The sequence below is a fragment of the Electrophorus electricus genome, chromosome 15, assembly GCF_041902795.1.
Source record: "Electrophorus electricus isolate QZ-2024a chromosome 15, ASM4190279v1, whole genome shotgun sequence".
Taxonomy (NCBI): Eukaryota; Metazoa; Chordata; class Actinopteri; order Gymnotiformes; family Gymnotidae; genus Electrophorus; species Electrophorus electricus.
Genome location: NC_137511.1, coordinates 17,472,875 through 17,492,160, shown reverse-complemented (window position 1 = coordinate 17,492,160; position 19,286 = coordinate 17,472,875). Strand labels below are relative to the sequence as shown.

General features: G+C 37.9%; 1 protein-coding gene across 5 annotated transcripts; it reads left to right on the top strand.

Moving 5' to 3' along the window:
* Positions 1-7,307: 7,307 nt before the first annotated feature.
* On the top strand, positions 7,308-18,957 carry LOC113590183 (uncharacterized). Of its 5 annotated transcripts, none has more exons than XM_035533281.2 (11): positions 7,308-7,696; positions 9,958-9,987; positions 10,760-10,821; positions 12,379-12,726; positions 12,806-12,905; positions 13,014-13,039; positions 13,151-13,252; positions 13,825-13,924; positions 14,028-14,082; positions 15,861-16,078; positions 17,204-18,957. In XM_035533281.2, coding segments are annotated over exons 2-11 (1,074 nt in total). In that variant the 5' UTR covers positions 7,308-7,696; positions 9,958-9,985; the 3' UTR covers positions 17,265-18,957. The 5 variants fall into 5 exon arrangements, with proteins under 5 accessions (XP_035389174.1, XP_081554234.1, XP_035389172.1 ...); XM_081698108.1 differs by adding an exon at positions 11,379-11,430 and having other exon boundaries at positions 7,315-7,696; positions 12,806-13,039; XM_035533279.2 differs by adding an exon at positions 11,328-11,430 and having other exon boundaries at positions 7,315-7,696; positions 12,806-13,039.
* The last annotated feature ends 329 nt before the right edge of the window (positions 18,958-19,286 follow it).

Here is a 19,286-nt window from a genome sequence, read left to right as displayed (position 1 = left end):
AGGCCAGGAGGATTGTGAAGGACCCCACCCATCCTAACAACAGGCGCTTCTCGCTGGTGAGGTCAGGGAAGCGCTTTCGCTCCCTGAAGACCAATACAGAGAGACTGAAGAGGAGCTTCTTCCCACAGGCCATTCAGGCCCTGAATCAGGGCAACTGATAAACTATGGGGACCACCACCACTGTAAATCTGTACATTTGTAAACTGGAATTATACATTGTGTGCATACACATATATCCATATATACATTGTACATTGTGTATATATACATATTATACATATATTGTACATACATTATTATATATTTTTTTGTATATATATATATATATATATATATATATATATATATATATATATATATATATATATATATATATATATAGATAGATAGATAGATAGATAGATAGATAGATAGATAGATAGATGTATCTTTCCTTATGCACACCTGTTTTTTTTCCTCAGTTTGGACAGAGCATTCTCAAACCATTTCACCATGAGTTAAACTGTGAAATGGTTTGAGAATGAACTTGATATGAGCAGAGAAGTCATGAGCAGGCTGAGCATCCTGTGTTTGTTGTAATTTGACACAGTGTGAACATTCACAGAAATGTGTTCCTCCCACCATGCTCTCCCTTCCTTAATCGTATTGAAAAATGTTTCTCAGCATAGTGGTGGAAGGCGTATGTCTGAAAGCTGAAAATGTCCGAATCTCCTCCAGTCAGTGAATGCAGCTTGTGACAACACAGGAGTGGAATCTATTCAAGACTGGTTTGAAAATGCCAAAGGATTCTTTTCCTGTTGTCTAGAGATGGAGAGGATTGCCTGTGATGTAAATGAAGTCCTGTGGCCTCTGTAATATACTCTGTAATATATTAATATATATTTAAATGTACTAATAATAAAATTTAATAAAGTTTAAATAAATCTTAATTGCCCCCTCATCCTACAAGTGCTCATACATGAGAATGTCTTCATTCATAGATGGTACCTCATGAAGCTGGTTAAGAGAACACCAAAGGGTGGCTTTGAATAACATTATTTGTTTAATTTTGTGATACCGTCACTGTTTTTCTAAAATGTTGAACCCCCCCCCACACACACACACATAAAAACAATAAGAGTAGGTACACAACCCTGCTTTATACAGTACATAATTATGATTAAGAATGCTGTGTGTGAAAAATTCATTACTGTTTTTTAAATGAGTCTTTTGATTGAAATATCACGTCCAACCTTCTCTTTCTTTCTCTGATGTAGATGGCCAAGAGTGTTGATAAGTTACATTATGTCCAAAACTGTTCAGCACATCCTCTAACTAAACCACACAAATGTATCTTCATAAACACTGTGAGAGATCTCTAATCTGTAGAACACTCACTAAAACACTGATGTGCATCTTGACTCTAAAATACTGAAAGTGAATCTGTTGGCAGGCATTCTCCGTCTGAGAGTTTTCTCATTAATATCAGCAAAGGCTTATCATACATGTTATAACATTGCATATCATATAATTAAATCATAATCCTCTGGATTATAGTTCATCACAGACTTGGTGTGTGTGCATGTCGCTACATTAGGGTTGGTAGACAGGCAAAGGTGAAAATTCAACTAAAGCGCCTCCATATGACATACAAAATCTATTTTGATACTCTGTTGCATTTTTATGACACCACTGCTGTGGTGTAATAAAAGTTTAATAACATACTGCACAAAACATAATCATCCATTACACATTATACATGCACATGCACACATTATTCTAACCTTTCTGGTGTTGGCACAGATTAGATGGTCAGTTTTTCATGAAAGTGCTGCATGCATGATACAATATTTAAATTTTTACACTTGGGACAAAGTTATCACATACTAACAGAAGCAGAGGAGCGGTAATAGTACAAAGAACATAATTCCGCATAGGTCAACATTATATCGTCTGTTATATCAAGACAATATTTTGGGCGACACATATCTAGATACAATTGTCTAGTAAAGGCTTGTATCTGTCCCTAAAATACATTAATGAAGTTTTAGGGTAGTGCACAGGCAACATGGTCAGATTGGCTTCTGTGTTTTGACTGTTGTATTTGGCTTTACCGATACCTTAATTTCACACATTTTGCAGCATGCAGAAGTCCAGGAAGCAACACTGATAAAGGCGGAAGTTAATATTGACACATGACAGTTTCTCTGAGGCAAAATGAATTCATCTGTATGAACTGATTCACCATTCACTGTAAGATCATAATTGTTGAAGAGAGCAGAATGGAGACGACTGTGAATTTATATGCAAACACAGAAGTTATAGAGGTCAACAGGTATGATTCAGAAGACAGTGAGAATTCATATGAAGACATGAAGGATGAACTGGACAGTCACACGACCAGAAACAAGGGAGCTGAAAGCTCAGGTGAGTGTTTTCATATATTTTCTCTCTCTCTCTCTCTCTCTCTCTCTCTCTCTCTCTCTCTCTCTCTCTCTCTCTCTCTCTCTCTCTCTCTCTCTCTCTCTCTCTCTCTCGCTCATATTTATATCTTTGTAACAAACTATTCAGCTAGACCCCGATCAATACTTTAGATGATGCATGTTCACATCATCTCAATCTCTGTCCTGAATTGCAGTGAAAAAGATTTTGTAAATCGTACCAAACAATGAAATATATAATCAGACCTACAAAGAGAGTGCAACAAAATAAATGAATATACTCACAGCAGGGTGTAACTTTTCATTTAAAGCATTAACATCCGTGCAGTATAGGTCACCTTACGTAGGTGTTATTAACACCAGTCATCATATTACTTTAAACATTTGAAGGAGTGTAGTGTAGTATCAAGTTTTACAGGTCCCACATACATACTTACTGTTATGGTTGCAACAGAAAGCAATAGGGAGGCTGGACACAAACACTTAGAAGAGCAAGATTTATCCAGAGTTGAACAGATCCGGAATCATGGCCAAACCTGCAAAACAATAAAAACAAAACAAAACAAACACACAAACAAACAAAAAGTATGAAAGTAAAAGAACAGGACCAGAATGCCAAAGAGGGGAACCCTGAGAAAGGATTATTTTAATTAGTTCTTTAAAAAAACACATACGACATTGTTTCCAATTATGCTGTGATGTTAGCAGAGGGGAAGGGTAACAGTGGTCTGAATTCCCTGATGTAACCTTCAGTAGTCCTCCCTGTTTCGCATGTAAACAACTGATATAATTTTTTAATTCTTATTTTTAAAAATGATTATCTTCCAGCTTCAGGAACCAACACTGCAAGGAGCCGATGTTCCAGACTGGCTTCAGTTTGTCTGGGGTTGCTGTGTGTTCTCCTGCTGGCTGCCATCACAGTGATGTGGGTTAAATTCACTGCAGAGAGAGACCAGTTCCAGACCAGTTACAACAACCTGACTATAGAGAGAGACCAGTTACAGACAATACTCATCAACCTGACTATAGAGAGAGACCGGCTACAATCCAGTTACAACAACCTGGCTATAAAGAAAGATGAGTTAGAGACCAGTTACATTAATGTGATGAAGGAGAGAGACAAGTTACAGAACAGCCAGAGAAACAAGAGGGCACAGTAACAGAAGGAGAATGACAACCTGCAGAAAAAGTTGGCAACTGTTGGTGAGTAACCAAAACAATAAATCAAAGCAAACTAGGAACTTCACTCAATACCAAAAAGAAACCCTTATGCTCACTAATACACTAATATTGCAGATTGACACATGACTCTGAGTCAACTTGGAAGGTACTTGAATTTGTTCTAATAACCTTGCTAGAAGATGGTCCATCTGAGTATACACAGTCTGAGTACATCTGTCTTTTATATATTTAAAATAAAGTTAAAGTCAAAAGTCAAGGTCAAAGTCAGCTGTATTGTCATTCAGACTATACAACAAGTAGTGCACAGCTGAACGAGTTTGCGTTTCTCCAAACTCCGATGTGCAAATATACACTATACATAAAGGTAAGTGCACGAGACAAGACACAGTATAAATACACAAGAAATATATCTAAAAAAAAATTAAAAAGTTAAAAAATTATATATATATATATATATATATATATATATATATATATATATATATATATATATATATATATATATATATATAGTACAAGTATATACATATATTGCAAATAGGAATAAAATACTGCACATTATATATAGAAACTACTGACATTGTTCCAGTGATTATTGCACAGTGTAAACAGGATTGTAACTCAGCAATGGAAAATGTTATATAAAGTTATGTATAGCCAGTACCTAGATAGTTATCATATGTGGTCCCACGAATGTCATTAAGTCTTAACCTGGGACTTCATACAGTCGTGTTAATCTAGGACTTTTACATTTAATAAGATGTAATATAATGTAATAATAAGCAATTAAATGGGATTTTTCCACTTGTACCAGTTCAATACACACTAATATGCAAACATCATGTCAGTGTCACTGCAGTGCTAAGAAATCCACCACCCAGATAATGCTGTGCTGCTGTGTGGTAGTTGTTGTTTTTTTTTTTTGTGTGTGTGTGTGTGTGTGTGTGTGTGTGTGTGTGTGTGAGACATGTCTGGTTCAGGGCGTGCGTGAGGTTCCACGTGCAAGCCTACAGAGGAGGTGCTAAGCAAAATGTGAAAATAAATTGGAGTGGGGTCATGCCAAAAACAAACCTCACAGTTGGACAGTGGCAACTTGACAGTGATGGGGCTGGAACTGGCAATTGTCCAATTATAAATCAGTTACCTTAAGTGAGCTACCATGTCTAAGTACAGCAGTCTGAATTGCCTTTGTGTATAAATGTGTTCCACAAACCAACTTCCCTCTGTTCTATTCTATTCCATTCTTTAGAGAGATTTAGGTGGCTCCCATAATCACTGTGCGCAGAGTGTGAAGTCCTCTAAGGATGTCATTTATTTCAGCTCCTGAGAATTTCATGATGGTCATTCCTCTTTTTTGAGAAGCATTGCTTGAATACTTGGTCATACATACTTGTTTTAGTCATACAGAATATTTCCTCTATTTTATTCCTTATGAAAAATATCAATGCATTCACCATGTTTTTAAAACCCAACCCAAGATTGCTTGTAACTCAAAATACTTTTAAATGTTTGAGCCATGTTTCAAATTTTGCTGATTTGGGAAAAAAAAACAACCCTGGAAGACTGATATGATACAATAGAAAAAGGTGTGCTACATGTTTATATGGGAGACAGAACTCCCATGATAAAGTAGAGCTACACAGCAGATCATTTCCTCATGTAACCTACTGGATAGTGTGACACAGACCACAAAGCACACAGCACCACTCCCCGCCATTGGTGAGTCAAGTTGTGAAAATAGTCTTCACCTCACATCTACAAATTACACAAATCTTTCACTTCCCTTTATAACCCATATGCTTGCGTCATCTGCTAAATTTATAAAATAGCTTGGTAGTTTCAAGTTCAAGTTCAAGAGGTTTTATTGTCATTTCAGCTATATACAAGTACACAACAAAAACGAGACAGTGTTCCTCCAGGACTATGGTGCAACATAAAAACAACAGTGCAACAGACAACATGCTACACAAGTGCAAACACTCCAATATAGTGCAAAATGTCATTAAATAAACATTAAATAAACAATAATAAATACAGGACAGGACAGGAAAAATACAAACTACAAAATGAGTAGACAGTGCAATTTAGTACAGTACACAGTACTGGGCATATGTAAAGTGAATTGTGCAAAGAAATCAGTGACATGCTACCCTGAACATAGCAGTCACCGGTAGCAGTCAGAACAGTTCAGACTACAGTGCTGGTTTAGTACAGTACTCTAGCAGCAAGTAGAATAATGTGCAAGACTGCAACAGGAGTGCATAGTTTATTTGTGTGAGGTTTGACTTCAGCACTACTCCGATGCAAAACAATGTGTGTGTGTATAGATATGTATGTATATTATGTATGTACGTATGTACGTACGTGCGGGCGTGTGTGTGCGTGTGTGACTGTCTATAAGCATGCATAAAAGTGCCCATTTTGGAATCTGAATTGGAATTGGAGCTAGCCAGGGTTCAGGAGTCTAATGGATTCTGAGAGAAAGCTGTAGCACAGTCTAGAGGTGCGGGACTGGATGCTGCGGTACCTTCTTCCAGATGGCAAAAGGGTGAACAGTTCATGTGAGGGGTGCGTGGGGTCTTTCACAATGTTGGTGGCTTTCCGTATGCAGCGTGTTATGTAGATGTTCGTGATGGAGGGAAGAGAGACCCCATTGATCTTCTCAGCTGTTCTCACTATTCTTTGGAGGGTCTTGCGGTCAAAGGCGGTGCAGTTCCCAAACCAGGTAATGATGCAGCTGCTCAGGATGCTCTCTACAGTACCTCTGTAGAAGGTAGTGAGGATGGGTGATGGGAGATGGGCTTCCCTCAGCTTCCGAAGGAAGTAAAGACGTTGCTGGGCTCTCTTGGTGATGGAACTGGTATTCAGGATCCAGGTGAGGTTCTCCGCTATGTGAACACCAAGGAACTTGATGTTCTTGACGATCTCCACTGAGGAGCCGTTGATGGCAAGCGGGGAGTGATCTCGCCTTGCTCTTCTGAAGTCAATAACCATTTCTTTTGTCTTGTAAACATTCAGATACAGGTTGTTGACCTTACACCAGCTCACCAGTTCTTGCACCTCCTCTCTGTATGCTGACTCGTTGTCTTTGTTGATGAGACCCACCACGGTCGTGTCATCAACAAATGTGATGATGTGATTCGAACTGTGCATCGCTGCAGTTAGTAATGGCCTGAATGCCCTCCCACATGCACCGTGTGTCACCAGTGTCTTTGAAGTGTCCATGGATCCTCTGTGCGTGTGCACGCTTTGCTTCCCTGATCGCACGTGACAGTTTGGCTCTTGTTTTCCTGAGAGCCTCTCTGTCACCTGTCCTGAAGGCTGAGTCACGGGTCCTCAGTAGCATGCGCACCTCAGCAGTCATCCATGGCTTCTGGTTGGGGCGTGTGGTCATGCTCTTGGAGACAGTAACATCATCAATGCACTTGCTGATGTAGCCAGTCACTGATGCTGTTGTATACTCTTCAAGATTAACAGTGCCACCGTCAGTAGCAGCCTCCTTGAACGTGATCCAAGTCGTCTGCTCAAAACAGTCCTGAAAAGCATTATAAACACGGAGGTGAATTCCCGCGGTAAATAAAAAGGTCTGCATCTGACAATAGCAAACTCCACCAGCGGTGAGCAGTACTTAACGACATGCACAGAGTTTTTACACCAGGACTCATTGATATAAATGCATACTGCTCCGCCGTTTTTTTTTGCCGGAGAGCGCATTGTCTATCGGCACGGATTAAGACTAATCCATCCAGATGAATGGCGGCGTCTGGAATACTGTCGCTGAGCCATGTTTCAGCAAAGATTAAAACACAGCAGTCTCTGAACTCTCGCTTTGTAGTCTGCTGGACTTTGATGCAGTCCAGTTTATTATCCAAGGAGCAGACATTTGAAAGGAATAGAGATAGTAGAGCTGGCCTGCTAGGATTAGCTTTTAGCCTAGCACGGACCCCAGCTCGCTTCCCCCGCTTCTGCTTCCTTGCACACCGCTTGCGGTGTCTGCCCCTTCGGCATTCGGACTTAGGCGACGCCGTGGTCTGCAGGCCTGGTACGCATAGCAACCCGAGCTCACAGAGCGTCTGAAGCGCGCCGTCGTCCAGGTAGGTTTGTGCATTATGTCTTAGGTGTAGCAGGCTATGGCGGTGGTATACATGGAGTTTGGTTGTTTGCATGTATGTGTGGTTTAAGTTGCTGTAAAAAAGTAGTATAGACGACAGATAGTAGCACAATAGCACCATTATCGGACCTGGAGTGGCCGCTGCGTGCTACCGCGCCGCCAGTGCAACACTGGTATCTCTGGTTTCTCAGAACACCATGTGTATCTTTTCTATTGCTAACAGCAGCTAATTATGTTACTGTTCGCACTGACAACATTTAATATTGGAACGAAATCAAGCATGCATGCAAAGAAACTGTTAACACTGAATCTGTTAATAATGTTTAACGCTTTTTTTTTTTTTACACTTAAACAATCTTCTATTGCTGACATGATTCTAATATACTCTTCAGTCAGTATTGTTTCCATTCCTTGCTTTGCTGCCAAACAAGCTTTAAATTTAAACTCTATATGAATCTGTTAACACTGAATAGATCAATACATTCTCCACAGATCACCAACTGGCGCGTGCAGATTCTCTAGAACTTGGTCCAGAGTATACAGCTAAAACTGGTCCGTCTCTCTCACTGATGTATTGATAGTTGACGTTTGACAATAAAATAGCATCCTGCAGGAAATCAGTCTGATACCTTTTCTAATTCTTCATAGACTATTGTTTCTCAATATTGCACTTTAACATATTTTGTTATTGTATAAACTACTTTATATTAAATATCCCCCTCCCACCATTGGAATCAGATCTTATCTGACTAATCTTATATAAGGATCTGCACATGGTTTCTTCCAGGGGTCATATACCCACAATATCCATAAAGGAGCCCTTACACATTAGCTCAACAATTAAGGTAATGTCCACCTGATGGATTCTTACATTCCCTAGAGAAGGTCATGGACCTTCTCTAACACATAACCTTGGTGTTGCCAGTACATTACTCTATGTACAATTCAAATCCCCCCTGTGTAGCTATTTCAGCCAACAGTAATGAAGCCAGGCCAAATTTTACACATAGTAGACAATATTACCAGTGAATGCCTGGGACATAAATTGGAGCTGTCACGTTCCCTAGCTCGAACTCCAACTCCCAGCATTCATCTGTTGCCTGCTCTCCTGTCACTCACCTGTCTATTTATACCCATCCATTTCCCTGTGTTCTTTGTGAAGTATTTCCATGACATGTATGTGCGTACCAATCATTCTCTGTCTGACTTTCCAGTATTACGACTTGTTCTGTTTTTGGATTATCATCTCAGCCTTGTCCCTACCTCGTTTGTTTAGATATAGAAATAATTTCACTTCAATGAGGAAATAAATAAAAAAAAGGCTTATAGTTGTCATTCAAAGTTGTTGCAGTCCAATACAAATGCTGCTATGTAAGCCACACGCTCTAAGCACATAAATTTACACTGTTCCTAGTGGGACTTCATTTGATGCTAGACCTTTTCTCTGAGTTACACTCTGAACAGGTTACAACATGAAGAGATAACATTTCAAAATTCAATTAGTAGGTGACGTTAAATAGTGATGTTGACTCTGAATCATTGAAACCATTTGAGCAAAATGAATCAATCGACTCTAATGGTTAATTTGTTTTGCGACCTGGGATTCACACTTGACCTGATGTCACACACAATAGCAAGAAACCTTTAATACATGAGGTGACATGACTGCTCGGCTGAAAGTGTAATGCACGTTGAATTATTTCATATGTTAAATATGCCTAAAATGCACTACAGAGCTACAGCACTACAGAGACTCATGAAATAATCGTATGTTTACTGACTTGTCTATGTATTATGCATACATACATATATATATATATATATATATATATATATATATGTATGTATATATATATGTATGTATGTATGTATGTGTATATATATATATATATATATATATATATATGTATGTATATATATATGTATGTATGTATGTATGTGTGTGTATATATATATATATATATATATATATATATATAGTCCCCTAAACAACCTTGCCTACCTCAAACTTGTCAGCCACATATAATTAGGAATTCATGCAAGCTTTGGATCATTCATGTGATCTAGAATGACCAGTGTCTGATAATCCTTAAAATGTCAGAGTGAGTTAATGGAGACAGATTGAAAAAGTTCTGCCTTCTTTTAAACAGAAAACAGAAGTACATTAGACTTGCATAACTATATCTGTTGCAGTGGTATTTATTTACCTTACACACACACTTCTGACATCTCACTTCCTTCAAGGCAGAAGACTAGAAGTCTTTGCAACAGAATGTAAGTAAAATTATCAACACTGTTCCATATACAGTCTTCAAATGCTTTCTTAAAGGAGGTTTTCAGTAGGAATATTATATTCTAAATATAGCTATATATACAAACATTTGGTACAGCCATTGTGTGTTTCAGTTAATTTCTTATAAGAACCTGATCAAAACTGTCTGAATGAAGCTGTGGCCTATTATACACTTATTAAGGGATTCCTACATAAAAGCTTTGTCTGTCTGTATTAGTCTCACTGTGTGTCTGGATCTTTGCCAACTATGATCTGTTTCAAAGGCTACACACTATGTAAAGATCCACATCTGCAATATTCTGTCAATAGTGTTGGAACTGGTAGCTGCCAACACATTTGATTAACTAGACAGTTCCAGTATGAGAGGCTTTGAACTGTCACCGTTATTCAAAAACACTTTTCTTGGGCTGTCTTAATTTCATCTTTATTTCTTAATTACGTAAACAAACACCCCCCCCCAAATTATAGTTCATAGCACATCAGGTTACAGATACAGGGACAATAATTTAGAGTTTTAGCTTCTTTTGTACAATTCAGAAATCTCAGATGGTCACTTAGCAGCTCACACTATAATTCCATCCTTGAATTGTTCTATCCTGAAGCAAGGACCTCACAAATCCCACTGTAGAAAAACCATAAAGAAGAAATGACATGAAGAAATTGCATACAATTACATTTCCACATTTGATGTAAAATGTTGATTATGCAATAAAATTGTTAAAATGACTATACATTTTCTGCTTTTGAAATCAGGACAGGCAGAAATGGTTTTAAATGTGTACTTCTACCACTGAGCATTCTTCTGTATATTCCAGGTAGGAATTCACTCTTTAATCTTCCTTTATTTCGCGGGGTGTGAGGTGGGGGGGGGGGGGGGGTGATTTTACATTGTATATAATAATCTTCCAATTTTTGCATATGACCCATAGGAGTATAACACTCTGACTGCTAGCTAAACAAAATACCTACAACAAGTGTTTAATTTATACCAAATTTGTCGTAAGGTCACCTCATAGTCAGACCCTACAAAAAGAGAGCCCCCCCCAAACTTCTGGAACCCTGCTCTAATCTAAACTCAAATTCAAACCCTGCTCTAATCTAAATTCAAACCCAATCCCTGCTCTAATCCTGCCATCCAAATGAAGGCTCAGTTATAGGCCACTGATAAGATTCGTTAACAAGCTAAGAATTTGACAAACTGTAAACATGTCTCTTTCCAAATATATATTTTAGAAAATGTGTGTGTTTTTTTTTTTTTTGGTAATAAATTGCAGTCTGTTCATTTTGTGTATGTGATGCAGGTTCAATTTGTACATTTTAGATAAATAAATGACAAGTTCCCAGTGCAATTTTGCACTGATGTTGCTTCTAGATGCAGTGTGAAGATTTATGTGACAGAGGGTGTATTTTCACACACTTCAGCAGTAAGTAGCTCTGCTCTGTGAGTTTCAGTGATTTATGGCCTTGCTAGTTTTGGTGCTAGACACTTCTATTCCACAACAATAGTGTTTAGAGTTCACTGGCGCTGATGTAGCAGTGTGTGGTGGAACTCTGGAAATCAATCACACCTCAGTCAGAAGACAATATTTGAATGCTTTATTAATACGTTGTGCACAAGGGACTCAGGCTCTCTCACAGAGAACTGTCAGGAGAGCGAGCCCTGAACATCATCACGCTTTCTTATAGTTCCTCTCCACCCTCATGTTTTCCCTGCCCCCTTTGCTGTTACTCAATTGCTCCCTTCCTGGTAGGCAGCCAGCTCACTCTTGCTGTCATATTTGACATCTGTAAGCATGAACATGGTTCCTGTTGTTCAGATCTTGTGTTATGTTCTACCAGGGGTGAGAGACAGACTAATGTTCAGCAATTATTATACTCAGACATAAGCGCAGACAAATGAATAAATGCTTCAGACCAATGTTGCCATAACATTGATATGTTGGACAATATAAAGTAAGCAATGTGTGTAAAATTCCTTCACGCAGGGCAGAAATTGTGATAAAGGTGGTATTCTATGAGAGTGCCACTGGACTCACTAAGACACTGAACTTTTCAATGCAACCCATTCTACTGCCCATGTTTGTCTATGTAGACTGTATGATTGTGTGCCTAATTTATACACCTATTTGCAATGTGTGTGTCCTTAACACCTGAACTCCTGAATAATTCAGAGTGTTATCCACAAAATTGTGGCCATATAGTGTATATAATATATAATTCTGACACATTAAAATGGAATATGTAATCATTCAGAGAGTAAAGAGTAGAGAGGTCATATTTGCTCTCAGAATTCAAAGTCTGTTAAATTCTGTAAGGTTGTGTTAGATTTCACATTCGGGGATTATTGTAGATATAAAGGTGCACTGTTTCAGTTTCAGGTACTCTGGATAAGAGTGTCTCATGCCTTCGTCAGACTGTCTGTGCTCTGCGGGAGTCAGAAATAATTCTGAGATGCAATTACCCGAACATCAACATAAAAAAGAAAATCTGGATTAGCCCAAAACAGAAAGATACATGGAGGGATCAAGAACATCCAGAGGATTTAAGTTCAGATGTAGACTACAAAGGGCGTGTCAGTGATACTAAGACCACAGCAAACAGTTCAACTCTTAAAATAACAGGCCTAAAACACACAGACTCAGGGGAATATCACTTCCTGCTCATCACAGCAAATGAAGAGAAATATATCAGTTCAAAAGCAATCAGTCTAACAGTTGCAGGTAATATCAACAATGCTATAATATGTTTAGTGATTTGGGATATTTCTATGAACTTGTAATAGACTGTGTCTCCATCCAGACCTGCAGGTGAGGATGACCTCTGATCAGAGTGGAAAGACAGTGAACCTCACCTGTAGCACTTCCTGCCAGCTGACCTATGAACCTGATTATTACTTTTGGTATAAGAACAACATTTACCTACAATTATTTACACCTTACAAAAATCCCAAGCCTCTTGTTTTGTCTAGTAAGACTGATTCTGGCAACTACTCCTGTGGTGTTAACAGCTGGAATATCAAATCCCCTGCAGTTGGTGAGTGAAATGCACCAAGAAAGAACATTTCTCTTGAGCTTTTGTCCGATTATTGTTTCTGTTGATTATTAGCTACTCACATGATACAGTAACAATTTGGGATTCTTACAGAAGTCTCACTGGGTGTGAGTTACAAAACAAGAAATAGTGAATATAACATTCAGATCACCACTCAGTCTGGAAGGATATTTTCTGCTTCTCCTGGAGTCACAAGTAAGTTCCAGGTTTTACACTCATTGCCACATTTATATTTATTTGACACTTTTATCCAGAATGACTCACAATTATGACTGAAAACAATTTGAGTAATTGAGGGATAAGTGTGTTACACAGGAGCCCACAGAGGCAACCTGGTGGTGGGTCTTGAACTGGCAACCTTTTGATTAGTAGGCCAGTAACTTTAGCACAGAGCTACCACATAAAGTTAAAGGGGCTGCAGGTACAGGACTGTACCGTGAGAGAGAAATTGATGATATGGAGCTCTGTTGTCCTGCTGCAGTGTCTATGAATGTGGATGTCAGGATACAGTGTGAATCCTGCAAGACAGTGTATCCAAACCAGTTTTCTAGACCCCACAGATGGCCCACATGTGTTGTTCTTACCCAGCTCCCAATTCACCTGGAGCAGGTGTTCAGGAGTCTTAATAGCTCAGGTGTGGTAGGAGCTGTTACAGAATAGGTGGAAGGTTGAAATTGGTAAATTGGTAGTAATATGGTTTTCAAATGCAAATATTTTTATCATTTCCCTGCTGTAAACTGTTATTATCAATATTACTACATTGGAAGGTCCAGGAAGCCCAGAGAAAGGCCTGGAGGAAATCATGATGTTGATTTTTATCACAGTCTTTCTGGCTCTAGGACTCATTATAGGAGCTCTGTGGGTGTGGTAGGTAAACACTGCAGTTTACCATCTTTAAAGATGCATTTCAAATGAATGCTTGTTTTTGTTCTGTATGAATATTGTGCTGTGCTGTTGATTGTGTACTCAGGAGGAGAAACTCCAGCTCAGCTAAAGGCCACAAGAAGACTGGGGCAGGTGAACAGGTAAGCCTGTTTAAGACCCTTTCCAGCCCATTAATGCCATAACTGAAGTATTACTCTGCTCAGCTTGGCAAGGCCAATCACACACAGGATTCAAAGTGCTTCCCATCAGATGTAAAATAATGTAAAACAAGATAAAAACTTATTACAACCTGAGATCTATCACTTCAGGAATGACTTTACCACATACACTGTGTGCACAATTATTAGGCAAGTTTTATTTTTGAGGATTCATTTCATTATTGAACAACAACCATGCTCTTGGTCACACCAAAATGTTAATAAACTTCAAACCTGAATATTTAAGAAAGGAAGAGTGAAGTTTGGGCTTTCTTAGGAGAAAGTGTGTACTTAATTATTGGACAACTATTAGTGTGCAGAATTATTATACAACTAAATAAAAAAAACAGAAATTTTCCCATCTCACTTGTTTATTTTCATCCATTAAAGTGAGAATAATAAACAAACAACTCAAAATGTACAAATAAACATTTCTGACATAAAAAAATAAAAAATCAGTGATCAATATAGCCACCCTTCTTTTTAATAACAGTCATAAGCCTTCCATACTGGCTAGTCATGCTGTGGAGTACTTCGATACATTGTCCCACATAAAAATCATGGTATACTTGAAAGATAAAGACTTTTTCCTGTACCACTGCTTGAATAAAGTGTCTTCTAAAAACTGGAAGTTGGTTTGGGAGTTGATTTTGAATCCATCTTCAAAAGGGTGCAACTAGCTCATCTTTAACAATACCTGCCCATAGCAGTACCCCACCTCCATCTTGCTGGTGTCTGAGTCAACGTGGAGCTCTGTGCCGATTACTGATCCAGCCATGGGCCCATCCATCTGGTCTGTCATGAGTCACTCTCGTCTCATCAGTCCATAAATCCTTTGAAAAATCTGTCTTCAGATATTTCTTGGCCAAATCTTGGCGCTTCACCTTATGTGGCTTGTTCAGTGGTGGTCAGGTTTCAGCCTTCCTTACCTTGGCCATGTCTCTGAGTACTGAACAACTTGTACTTCTGGGCACTCCAGGTATGTTGCAGTTCTGAAATATGACAGCACAGGAGGATAATGGGTTCCTGGCTGCCTTATATTTGATTTTACTCAAATCTTTGGCAGTTAATTTTTTTTTTTCAACATGATTTCTTGTGACCCTGTTAAGTATTTGCAACAAAATGTTTGATGGTTCTGTGATCATGCTCCAATATCTTAGCTATTTTAAGAGTGCTGCATCCCTCTGAAAGACTCCAACTTTTGACTTTTCAGAGTCAGTTAAATCTCTTTTTTGGCCCATTTTGCCTGAGGAAAAGAAGCTGTATGATAATTATGCACAACTTGATATAGGGTGTTGATCTCCTTAGGCCACACCCTCCCTTATTTCACAAATAAACATCGCCTTATATGCTTAAATCCAATAAGTATTCAAGTGTATACAGCTTGGAGTTGGAAAATATGCATAAAATAATCATATGGTTGAAATACTCTATTGCCTAATAATTGTGCACACAGTATAACAATAGGAAAATGTTAGAAAATGTATTAAAATTAAAAGTAGAATATTAAAATAAAAGTTAACATATATTTAAAGATATAAAATGAAAGATTAAGCGATAAAAGTTAAAATAAGATAAAATTTTAAAACACAAAATGATGCAATAGTGTCATCTAAATGAAAAACTATTTAAGTTGGGGTTTTAATTGTTTACTACTTAGAATTATATAGCCTTCTGACAAAAAAACATGCTTTATTTCCCACGGTAATGTTTTCTCTCAGAGTGATCCCATGTCAGCCCAGGCCATGAGCTCAGACGCCTTAAAGAAAGCCTCATCACCTGGTGATGGTGAAATTCAGTATGCCAGCATTCATTTCATACCCCACTGCAGACAGGAAGAGTCCTCACTCCCTCCTTCCAAGCTTCCTATAGACACCACAGAGGGAGACAGTGTTCAGTATGCTGCTGTGAACTTCAAACGGGACACTACTGCCACACAGTGAGCAAATCATATCATTATAATGACAATAATTCCAAAGTGCTTCTATGATGCTAGTTTATCATCATCATCTACATTATGTATAAAGTATTAACTTCATACTATAGGTTATCCTAGGTCATCTCTTTATGTTTCTTAATTGAGGAAATGTAACATCTCAGACCTAAAGTCAGATCCTAAACCTCATGCATCTTACTGCATGTACCTTGTTTCTTTATTGAATTGCTTCTGACCTAATGTATATTTGGAATGTCTATTAATCAGTTCTATACATTGATTTCAATTCAAGGTGTTCAAGGGAATTTCATTTCAAGCTGAATGATTTATTCATGTCTGTGTAAAGCACCCTAAATTGCACGTGTATGAAATATTTTTCATAAATAAACTTTGTTTACTTTTATTGTTTTTTTTTTTTGAGAGCTTTGGGATGAAAGACAGGTCCTATAATCACTGTGCTCTGAGCGTGAAGGGAGTACTCTAATTATGTGATTTATTAAAGCTCCCGTGGTTCCGGGCTTTATGCGTTTGAATTTAATAATGGATTCTTTCTTCTGAAGCCTTATTTGAATATATCTTATACAGTGCCTTGCATGTTTTTCTTAGTTTAGTAACAAAATGTATTTTATCTGCTTTATTCCCTATGGAAAATATCAATGTTTTTACCTCGTGTTCTTTCAAACCTCAGCCCATGATTGCTTACAACTCTAAATATTTAAAAATCACTGTGTAATAGATTCTGCTGGTTTTGTAAAAAATTAAATATATGTTGAGGATTGATATGATACATTGGAAAATGATGTCTGCTGTCTATTTTTTATATGGGAGAGGAAACATCCCATGATAAAATAACCAGCAGGCTCGCACATTTGCTGATAATTTCCCATGTGACCTACTGCTGTGCAAAAGATCCATTATAGCCACACAGCACAAAACACAAAACCTGTGTGAGCTCACCCATTTCAGCTCTGTCCAAGATGTTCTACTCTGAAAGACTTAATAATTAATGCAAAGTGGCAACTAAAGCCACTGTTACCAAACAACACATGGAGCAGAGTTATATTCATATATGAGGCTAATGTGCTACATTTGTGTGTGTTTACTGGTTTGGTTTTTTATTTGTTTTAGATCAATGATCATGTGTCAGCAACTGGGTTTTCATGGAATGTGGTTCACAGCGTTCAGCTAAAACTGGTAGCTGGGCTGTCCCTTTCACTGACCTACTGAGGGCGCACATCTGACAATAAATTACCATCCTACATTAATGTAGCACACTGCCTTTTTGATTCTTCTTTTATAATCTACTGTTACACAATTGAACTGTGATGCTTTTTTTTTTTTTTTTTTCAATACTAATTAATTATGTAACTACCCCCCCTACATGCATTGGATTAATTTTCTCAGCAGATGTAAAGATAAATTAAATAATTTACTACTCATGTCAAGGTCAAAACAAAACTGAAAATTTGTTGTTTTCAATGACACCCACAAGACAGGGTTTAAATACATCAGCTAAACGAGGGACAGATGTTGAAAATCAAATGAGGGGCGGAGAAAATGAAACTATGGAATGGAGCTCAAAAAATCAAGACAGGGAAAACACGGAACACGGAAACTGGGAGGGACTGATTGTGACACAAAGGGAGTGTTACAAAGTAAATGAAAAATACAGCAGAGAGTAACTTTTCATTTTAAACATTAACATCAGTGCAGTTTAGGTCACCTTACATAGGTGATATTAGCACCAGTAATCATATTACTTTAAACATTTGAACAAATGTAGTCAAATATCAGGTTTTTACAGGTCTCACACATATACTCACTGTTTGTGGTTGTAATGCAGAGCAATAGGGAGGTGGATGCAAATGCTTACAAGAACAATGTTTCTTCAGGGCAAATCCACAAACAAAATATTGAGAACAGTCCAGAGTCGAGCAACCAAGTAGAACAGATCTGGAATCATGGCCAAAAACAAAACACAAAAGTTAATTACAGAAGCAAAAACACAAATGGGCAAGAAACTAACAGACCACAAAGCAGAATACCAAACAAAACAAAAACAAGGAAGACACACAGATGTAGTACCTGCTTATCAAACCTTGACTAGCATCAAGGTAAGAAACAGGGCTTAAATAGAGTGACTAACAAAGGCAAACTCGGAACAGTTGAAACCAAAACATGATTAATAAATGTATAACAAGGAGTATACCAGGAATGGGGCCAAAACAAAGAGCACATGACAGGGTTGCCAAGTAAACCACAATATCAAGGAGGAGAACCCTGATGAAAGTTTTTTTTAAATTCATTCTTTAAAAAAACACAAATGGCATTGTTTCCAATTTGGCTGTGATGCTAGCAGAGGGTAAGTGTGATAGCGGTCTGAATTCCTTGATAAGTTCAATAATTTTCCCAGTTTAGCATGTTTATATATCCCTCCCACAAAACTTCCTATAGACACCACAGAGGGAGACATTGTTCAATATGATGCTGTGAACTTCAGAAGGGACACTCCTGCCACTCTGAGAATTTCATGTCATTATAATGACAACGATATAATCCATCATCAGCATTATATATAAAGTATTCATTTCATACTGTAGATTCTGCTAGGTCATCTCCATGTATTTTGTTAGAGGCCACTGACACTCATCTCAGACCTGACTTCAGATACATGCAGCTTACTGCATGTGCCTCATTTCATTATTTGATTGCTTTTGACTTATGTTTGAATTGTATTTTGAAGTATTTTGTGAATCTCTACTAATCAGTTCTACAAGCTCATTTCAGTTCAAGCTGAATGATTTTATCCATGTCTATATAAAGTCCCCTGAATCACATTTGTGCACAAAATGTGTTTCCTAAATAAACTTTGTTCAGTTGCACTGTTTTGTTCGTTATCTGGGCACTGAGCTTTAGGATGAAAGTCAGGTCCTATAAATCACTGTGATCTAATGATATCATTTATTACAGCTCCTGTGGTTTCAGACTTTATGGGGTTACATTTCATAATGAGCATTCCTCTCTCTTTTGAAGCCTTATTTGAATATATCTGATACTATGCTGTGCATGTTTCTCTGAGTTTTAATTTCACAAGATATTTAATCTGCTTTATTCCCTATGGAAAATATCAGTGTTCTTGTTGTGTTCTTTCAAACCCAAGCCCAAGACTGCTTGCAACTCTACATTTTTAAATATCACTGAGCCATCTCTT